Source organism: Papilio machaon, chromosome Z, assembly GCF_912999745.1.
Source record: "Papilio machaon chromosome Z, ilPapMach1.1, whole genome shotgun sequence".
Classification (NCBI taxonomy): domain Eukaryota; kingdom Metazoa; phylum Arthropoda; class Insecta; order Lepidoptera; family Papilionidae; genus Papilio; species Papilio machaon.
Genome location: NC_060016.1, coordinates 1629406 through 1639690, shown reverse-complemented (window position 1 = coordinate 1639690; position 10285 = coordinate 1629406). Strand labels below are relative to the sequence as shown.

General features: G+C 31.5%; 1 protein-coding gene across 1 annotated transcript in view; it reads left to right on the top strand.

Moving 5' to 3' along the window:
* Positions 1-1537: 1537 nt before the first annotated feature.
* The window catches only part of LOC106715937 (calcium/calmodulin-dependent 3',5'-cyclic nucleotide phosphodiesterase 1C), an 88605-nt gene continuing 79857 nt past the window's right edge, over positions 1538-10285 (top strand). The window contains exon 1 of the mRNA XM_045686187.1: positions 1538-1927. Coding sequence (XP_045542143.1) covers positions 1808-1927 — 120 coding nt within the window. The 5' untranslated portion in view covers positions 1538-1807. The remainder of the gene's footprint in view (positions 1928-10285) is intronic.

Sequence of the window (10285 nt, the reverse complement as noted above, 5' to 3'; positions counted from 1 at the left end):
ATTTTTGAGAATCGTAGTTGCTTTATACATAACTAGCTTTTACCGGCGACTCCGTCTGCGCGGAATAAAAAATAAAAAACGGGGTAAAAATTATCCTATGTCCGTTTCCTGGTTCTAAGCTACCTGCCCACCAATTTTCAGTCAAATCGATTCAGTCGTTCTTGAGTTATAAAAAGTGTAACTAACACGACTTTCTTTTATATATATAGATAGATAGGTAGATGTAGATTTAGATTAACGGCGAGTCTCTGCCGTCCGAAAAAAAAAACAGATACTTTTTACGGTCATTTACAAGTGTTCGAAATTAGAAATTTACCGCAATATACAATCCATAAACGATTATTCTACATGATTGCAAGACTCTTCTGTTTACTCTTATTAATATACTAGCTTTAGCCTCCACACCGTAATAAAAATAAACTTGATTAGTAATAATAATAAATAATAAAAAATACACAAATAATTGATTAGTAGCCTATGTGTTTTTCCAGGCTATGTTCTACATATATGCCAAATCTCAGAAAGATGCATTGAGTCGTGGAGATACCTTCAAACAAACATCCATTTATTCATCCATCTAAACATTCGCCTTTATAATATTAGTAAGATTTCGATGAAAACATAATATGTCGGAAGGTCGATTTGTTTAATGGACACTGTGATGTAATGGGTTTTCTATTTTTAATAAATTAACAAAACTTTTTTCACGAAGACTATTTTTGAAAACGCCTGTCATTTTATAGCTGCATATTTATCCGTGCGACACGCATTGCTATTAAAGATCCTTAGCTCTTGCAACACAAGCACAATAGCGCCACTGGTAAACACATAAATGGCACCATTTTTTTTAATCAAAATAACATGATAATATGACAAAAGCATACATATGTATAAATATATATATTACAATACTGTTAGCAATAAAATAAGCGATTGATTGCGTTTTGCTTGAGATTTTTCATTTTCTATTTCATGCTTGACAGTGATCACATAACTTTACTTACTGGCAATGTTTGAATTTGACGTCATTTTAGTTCAGTGGATTCGCCTCTTGATCACGGTGTAAAAAGATGTAACTTCTAAAGATTTTTTTTAAATGAGTATTTAATTATTTAATATTATTCACGTAGAATGCTTCTAAGAAACTTGTTATCAAATTTAACATTTTGGTTTAAATGTTTCATAATTTGTAAAAATAATAACAAATAGTAATTTTAGTTTTACTTAACATTACAACCACATACTAATGTAAAAATTATGTTGTGTATTTTTCACTGAAAAAGACATTACCAACAAATTCATAAAAAGATCACTGTATTAATTCATCATTAACAGTTGCATTGTACAGAAATAATCCAATTTAAAAAAAAAAACTAAATTTTGTACTTAGATCTTTTTGCACAAGTTCCGTTAAGAAAACGTATAGCATAAACACCGCACATCACATCGTTGTGTACGACTGTATAGCATGCATTTTAAGACAGCGGTTGCTGTACCACATAGTTGCTGATAGTTTGTCTCAGTCGTTGTTGGCCGTTCGTTGATATAGTCGTTTATTGGCTCTCAGCTGCATTGCCGCGTGTTGAAAACTCTACTTTCGCACCAATAAACTACTTGTTTAGAGTCAATTGTGACATATAATATATTTAAATTACGCTGTTTTACTCTAAAACCTTGTTCTCAAAACGAATGCACGTATAGTTTAAGACGTTCAGTGAAATTTGTAAATATAAATCTTGTTGAGTTATTATAAGCGGTTTCAAGTTGAACTGTAGTATTTGGCTCCAACACATAATAAATAAGAACTATGCAACATTGTGGATTTTGTTCAATGGTATCCGATTTCTTATGTCGAACTTTATGTGTTGGAAGCAGACGAGGTAGTAGTGACACCTACTACCGCGAGCTTGGGGACCAAGACACATTGGTAAACACATCTGTATATATTTTGACTGTCAGCATCGGGCTTTGGTTCTTTGCATGTGCTGTCCTTTCATGTTATTGTTTTATATGTCGTGAAGTGTGAGCCCGATACATTTATGCCCTAACAACTAATTGGTTTATTTACGCTTTTTGCAAATTATTGCACATACTAGCGTGCTAATCAGCTAGGCATGAATGGACGTCTTATTTAACGCAAATTAAACACTTACTTTTATTTAACTTTATGTTTTCTGTTCACAATTTTATTTCTAAATTAAAATTATTTTTTGTTTACGTTTTGTTTGCATTGAGCAAGTGAAAGTTTGATTTCTCTTTACCTTGTCACTTGAAAATTTCTATTATACCAATATTATGTTAACAGATTTTAGAATGTGTGTTGGCATATATTTTTAGTTGTAATTTTCGTTAAAAAGTCATAAAGTTTTATAAAGTATATTATTGGACATTTTATTTTAAACCTAAAATTTGATTACTTATTAAGAAAAAAGTGGATTTTTTTACACCTACTATTGCTTTCTAATAAGTAGGCCAATCCACCTTATTTTCTATTTTTAAATCTTATTTTATCCTAAAAAACAAATTAGCTTTCAACGACAGACAATATTTAATTTTTCATTTTAAAAAGTAATTTTGTTTGTTTTTGTTGAAATATATCTAATACTAAACATATATTGCATACTTACATATTTATGCATTACATATGTTCCATCAAAACTAAGTTAAAAATAAATAAATAAAATAAGAAAATAAAATAAAAGATTACAACATGCTTAATCCGCATAAACATAATATGTACATAAACTCATAAAAGTCCACAAAAATGAGTGTTATAATGAAATAATTACAATTCTAATTATATAATTATTATGAAATGAGTGGTATTTAATTAATTAAATCAAAATTTTATTAAAAAAATCAATAATATGTTATTGGTTAAAGATGAAAATAAGGGTCTCCGTATGATAGGCTCATACGGATACCTTTATTTTCTGTATCTCAAATGTTCTATATTCAAAAATAATATAAAAGATCACTTTTTTATTATAATAATATAAAAAAATATAAAAAACAATTAAAATGATAAAATAATTCTTATAATAAGAATATTAGCATTTCTAGATATTACAGCGGAGTCTAAAAACTACATTTAATATTTTTTTATGATATTTAATAATTCTTTTAAATATTGTGTTTTAAATAAGTACAATAAAAACAATTTAAATCATTATTAAATAATTCATCATTTTAATTAATAGTTTTATTTATCCTTCGATAAAAATATTTGGCCTAACATAATTTCAACATTTGGGTTAGTTTTGTTTAGTTTTCTTTAACATATTTTATTTAACATCTTATTTCTTGTAATTTGAATAAACTATAAGCATGATTGCCAAATTAAATAGAAAAGAAAAACTCTTCTTATGTATTAAAGTTGTAAGATAAGTATTTTGTATAAGCTTGTCTTCTTTGTACCTAAATTGTATTGCACACATAATTTTTACTTTTTTTATTTTTAGTGTCCTTATTTTTACTAGATACAAATATAAATTAAAATATTCTAAATAAATACTTAATATCATCTGCTAATAATATTATTCTGAGAAAAGAATATTCAACAAAATAAATTTTATGAATATAAAATTTTTCAACCTTTTTTTTTCATTGAAGAAAGTGAAAGGATGAAATATAATAGAAGATTTGCGATACAATAACCAATTGTCTTAAAAAATCCTATTTAACAGGAGAATTTGTTAGAATTTTACTTGTATCAAATTTTTGGCTCCAAATATTATATTACGTGAAGGGAAAACTTTGTATCCCTTTTTAAAGAAATTGCGTTAGCGGATGAATTTGAAATTGTCGAAACTGTCGTGTGGTTGCAACACATTGCTTAATAATTAAGTCGACAATTATTGTCGACGCGAGTAGTCTATTTGGTCAGTATAGTCATATGTCAACTGTATAGATTTGTATGGCCACCTTAAATATTGCAGCGACTTTTCTCGTAAAGATCTTGACTGATAGAAATGTCGGCGATGCGTGCTGTATACGAACCTCTAATGTTTAAGTCGTTTAGCGATTAAAATCGCCGGTTTTCGAACTTTTATGTTGCTTTGTCTATATAGAGCTGTTAAGTCAAAAAATCTTTTATTATGAATTATGGTTGAATTTCAAGCAATAAGCGACCACTAGTTTACAACTAACACGTTAGTAATAACATAATACAAGGAAATACAAAAGCAGGGCACTTGATAATATGTAACGAATCGAAGATAACATTTGTAGCACATAATTGGGCTTTGTTTTTTGTGAAAATTATACTTATATGTATCACATCAAATAGTACGAGCTAAGAAAACCACGAGCGCGCATAGTTTACACAATATACAAACAAGATAACGCACAAACGCGAATCGTAAAAAAGCAATGAAAACAATAACGTATAAACAAGAGCGTACTATTTGGCAGCACTCAGTTTATATAGATATACTGGACCTACCTCAATCTACATTGTATACATATGTATAATCGTGTTAATAAATAACTCATAACTTTGTGTCAAAAAGTTTTTTTTTAAGTATGAAAATAGTTATCTGTAGTTATATAGTTGTAGCATTTTGGCCGACAGCTTTTGCAACAATAACTCTAGCACTAATTGACTATCCGGCTATCATTTTGTCGTCGATGCTATCTGATAAATTGTATCAGAAAATTAGCTTTTATTGACGCTATATGTTTCCGGGGAGGCGGTCAATTATATCAATTTTCATTATTGGTTTGTTACACCTTGAGACATGCGAACCACTTATAGTGACACTTGTATATTTATAACCGACTTATAGTGACACTTGTCATGTACACATGTCTGTGTCACTTGAAATGTAAAATAAAGACCCTAAAAATTTACTCAAATTACAAATTTAGGTCACAAGAGTCGAAATCCTAAGTCACAAAGGCCCAAGTCTGGTTGTTTACTCCTTCCCACTTTTCTACAAATTGAATTCTATGAGTAAGGAAATGTGTTTTTTTTTTCTGTACACCCGCGTCTCAAATACTTTTGCCTCTACGCAGATGTATAATAAACGACCACTGTGACTGACCACTGTGGTATAATTTAAGCGCATTAGTCAAGTTATTGATTTTTTTTCTGTAATGGACCGTAGTTTTTCGAAAGTAATTATGATTCAAAACATTACATATTTTTTCGTAATATGTTGTTATTGCTTATCATTTACTATGAAAGAGCAACAGTTGCGACGCCATACGACTGGGAAGCGTAAAGATATTAAAAATGAATAATAAATCGTGTGAGCAATAAAAACTTGAATAATTAGAGGTAATAATAAACGTAATATATTTATATTAACTAACTTGTCTCATAAATAGATATACTGTTTAAAGATTCCTACTTATATCTTTTATTCTAACCAGGTATTTTATATTAAATTGGTGAATTTTATTTTGGTAAAGTTGTTCTTGTAGTAAAAATCTTTCGTAAATAAGGGAACAAATACGGGAAATATTCTATTACATTAAATTTTTCAATCTACCTATCTTATTAATATTATAAATGCGAGAGTTTAGATGGATGGATGTTTGAAGGATCTGGATGAAATTTGGCATGGATATATGTCATAGTCTGGAAGAACACATAGGCATTCGCGGGCGACAGCTAGTTATTAAATAAAGTAACCTACAAGTAAAGTTACAAAAAACAAACTTTAGATTCCATGCTTGCCTTATATGATGTATTTAAAAAAAACCGGTACGTCTTTAAATCTCTAACGAAAAAGAAAACTGCACCTGCAATTAAATACGCAAAACTAAAAACACAAGCCTATTACGATGAATACATGTGTGAATAATTTCAGAAATGCATTATTTCCCGATATGCCTGAACGTTGAAACAACAAATTTATTTGTTGAAAACTTGTCCAACGGTAATTTAAATTACTTATCAAAACTTAACAACGAAACCTAAATATTTCTGGAGTTTTTAATCTTGTGTTAGTCAATTTTAGAATAGGATTTTGGTTTTCTTGAATTGTTTTGTTTTGTTTGAATTTCTCTGTATTGAGCTTATAAATTCCTGATAAAGTATTAAGATTTTTGTAAATTTACAATATTTTTATAATTTGATTTTAACTAAATACATTACTATATTATGTGCTGTATGTGTACTCAATAGAGTAGGTACACACACAGCACATAAAGTATGCATAATTACACGACTCTTTTAATTTTTTCATACTATGTTTAATTTGCTTACATAAGAATACGTTCAATAAGTAGAAATAATATAAATAAAGTCACCGTGCTAAATATCTCTATTGTACTATTAAAATCGCATAAAATTCTTCAATCTAATATATAAAATTCTTGTGTCACAGTTTTCGTTGCCATACTCCTCCGAAACGGCTTGACCTATTCTCATGAAATTTTGTGAGCATATTCAGTAGGTCTGAGAATCGGCCAACATCTATTTTTGATTTTTTTTTTAACTGCGCGCGGACGGAGTCGCGGGCGACAGCTACGAGGGGAGGTCCAAAAGTTCGCGGAATGGAGGGGATGGAGTGGGGATAGGGTAGCTCGCTTAGTGTCATACTAATTGGGCACTCATAATTAGTATATATATAACATTTCAACCCTATAGTGCCATTCGTTTACGAGTACTCGCCTGCTGAACAAGTCAATCCGGAAGCAAACTGCAACTATGGAGAAAATTGAACATCGCGCTGTGATAAAATTCCTTACCAAGCAAGGAAAAAACGTTCAAACCATTTTAAATGAAATGGAAGCCGTTTATGGAGATCAGTGCCCTGGTAAAACAATGGTTTATAAGTGGCATGGTCTTTTTAAACATGGTCGAGATTCATTTGAAGACGACTCTCGCTCTGGGCGGCCAGCTGACGCCACCACATCAGACATCGTCGAAAAAGTCGAAAAACTTGTACTCGAAGACACACGTTTGAAGAAGAAACAATTATCTGCATTTGTTGGAGTATCAGATACAACTATTTTGCGTATCCTGCACGACCACCTGGGCATGACAAAAGTCAGTGCAAGATGGGTGCCGAGAATGCTCACGCCGCTTCAAAAACAGCAGCGCGTCGACGCGTCTAAGCACTTTTTGGAGTTGTGTGGAGACGAGCCCGTGCAGATTTTGGAGCGGATTGTTACTGGAGATGAAACATGGGTTCATCACTTTGAACCTGAGTCCAAACAGGAGTCCATGCAATGGCACAAAAAGGGTACACCACCTCCCAAAAAATTCAAGGTGTCAGAATCGGCGGGAAAGTTGATGGCCACTGTTTTTTGGGATTGTAAGGGAATATTACTCATTGATTATAAAGAAAAAGGTACCACTATAACCGGAGAATACTACGCACTCATATTAGAAAAGTTAAAGGAGTCAATTAAAGAAAAACGTCGAGGAAAATTGGCCAAGGGTGTGTTGCTTTTGCAAGACAACGCGCCGGTTCACAAGAGCCGAGTTGCCATGGCTGCTCTGCACACACATGGGTTCGAACCACTTGTTCACCCACCCTACAGTCCAGACCTGGCTCCTAGCGATTTTTATTTATTTCCAAATTTAAAAAAAGAGCTAAGGGGAAGGAAATTTTCCGACGATAATGAAGTGAAGGAGGCAATTTCGGCCCATTTTGAGGCCAAAGACAAAAAATATTTTTTCGATGGTTTAGAAAAATTAATTCATAGATCGAATAAATGTATTAGACTTAAGGGTGATTATATTGAAAAGGAAAAATAAATTTATTGTTATATTTCATTGACAACCCTTTCATTCCGCGAACTTTTGGACCTCCCCTCGTAGTATAGAAATAAAATGTCCGCTATTGATATAACATAAATTTATAATAATATCGAACTGAATCCGGCACACATCACTATACCACTTAGGTAAAACAAAATAATCAAAAAAGTCAAAATACCAAAATCAAAAAAAGACATCGTTGATATGGAATTTTTTGTCAAAGTACTCACAGCCGTCTTCAAAATACAAAACTAAATTATTAACACACTACGGTTGTTCTTAATAAAAATATGATTTTTAAATTTAGAATTCCATATAAAGTATGTCGTTGGAATCATTGTTATTGGAACGAAGTTCCTTATCGCGCGTTGTGAAAGGGGGCTAGACGGAAAAATTCTTACGAAAAGTTGTCACGACACTTTTTGCTATATCACCATGGCAACGACGTGACAATATATAACGAAAATTCATAGAAATAAAATGTACTTCTTGTGAAGACTTAAGTTTTTTATTCATAGAATAAACATTGGTTCCTTCACTAATTAATTGAAAGGAACTTCGTTCCATCCGGGTGTCCCTTGACACCTCTCAAGTTTTTTTATTTGTCTAAATTAAAGTAGAAAAACAAAAGTTCTTTGCTGATCTTACTATACAGTAAACACAAACATGTCGAAACTGTGCAAAATTTAATTTGGTTTTTGTAAACCACCAAACTCGTTTTTATTTGTTTTAAACCTTGTCACATTGGTATTGTAACATATAGAAAATTAGCAATAGTGGTTCCTACTTACCCCATTTTAGCTAAAATATACGATAGCTTCTACAATTTAATGTGACAATCGTACATCGCTTTTGCTGTTGAATGAGTAGGTCAGCGAACGGGAAAGCCCATGACCTTATTGAATACCAATGTCACGCAAGGCTATTATTTGTATGTATATTTTCATTTAGTTTTATATGAATTTACCTCATTTAGATTATTAGTGTCTTTTTTTATAGAATATATTTGGAAGTGATCAAACGGCTCCCGTAATGTGTTGCTATATATATATCAATAATGATGACTAATTTTTTTTTTGGAACGAAGTTCCTTATCGCGCATTGTGAAAGGGGGCTAGACGGAAAAAATTCTTACGAAAAGTTGTCACGACACTTTTTGCTATATCACCATGGCAACGACGTGACATTATATAACGAAAATTCATAGAAATAAAATGTACTTCTTGTGAAGACTTAAGTTTTTTATGCATAGAATAAACATTGGTTCCTTCACTAATTAATTGAAAGGAACTTCGTTCCATCCGGGTGTCCCTTGACACCTCTCAAGTTTTTTTTTAAATAGGAGAGAATCGATATGAAAAGCATCGAAATAACTTAAGTATAGGGAATTAAGCATGATACCTCTAGGATTAATATTTCTCACTCTCATTTTAGGTTAGTAGGTCTTTTATTCCGATAAAATGGTCGACGGTTCTTCTATTAATTTATCGCTAATTTAATAATTGACAAGATCAAGTACCTACGTTATGAAAAATATATAAAGATATAAAACTATAACTCTCGTTTTAAGAACTTCAGAGGTTAAATTTGAAAAAAAACCTTTATTTACTTGAACCGAAAAGCGTTTAGTCCAGTGATTGTCAAACTTATTTCTTTCACCGCACCCTTTGAAAATCAATTATATTTCAGAGCCCCCTAATTTTTATTCAGCCCTAAAACTTAAAAACCACAATTTCATTACTTTAATTAATTTCAATGCCCCCCATTTTTTGGACCCCTCATCGCCCCCTCCTAGGTTTCAAACGCCCCCAAGGGGGCGTTATCGCTCACTTTGGGAAACACTGGTTTAGTCCTTTAGGGGATGAATTTCGAAAATTCATTTTCTTAGTGATTGTTTATATAGTATTTAAAATCTATATGTAAAATATCAAGTTTCTAGTTTTGACTGTGCGTTGATATTTTAGTCATGTCGGTCAATCAATTTACTCATTTATATATTTATATATTGGTTTTATAAACCATGACCTAGCACAAGCCTAACCTAACCTACGAATATTAAAATAAAAATAAAATAGCATGTAACTTGCGTATTAATGATATACATACGTTATAGATCATGTGAACGCACCTCAAGTGGAGTGTTCGTAATGAAATTAGTTTGTAGAAAAACGTGGGCGTTATGAGACGTCGGTCCTATGGTAACGCCGCGCCGGCCGCGAAATTGTTTTGCGATATTTGAACGTTCGATAACAGCGGTCGCTTCCCAATAATTTCAGTTCTCGAGTTACAACATTTGGCACGTGATCAATCGTTCTAAATATTTATTTTAATTTATTACTTCAACAATGTACATTTTGAATGATATTTTGCAATAAAAATAAAAGGTCATATGTTCAGTTAAATAACATTAAGTTAAAAATTAATTACCTTTTAACCTTCTATGTAAATAATAATCTATTAGAAACTCAGGTAAAACATACTAAGTGGCGGCATGCAATCGATTAGTCGGTACTCTGCACACTTGATTTTAAAAGCAATCTTATTGGTTATTCACGAGATTCCGGAGCT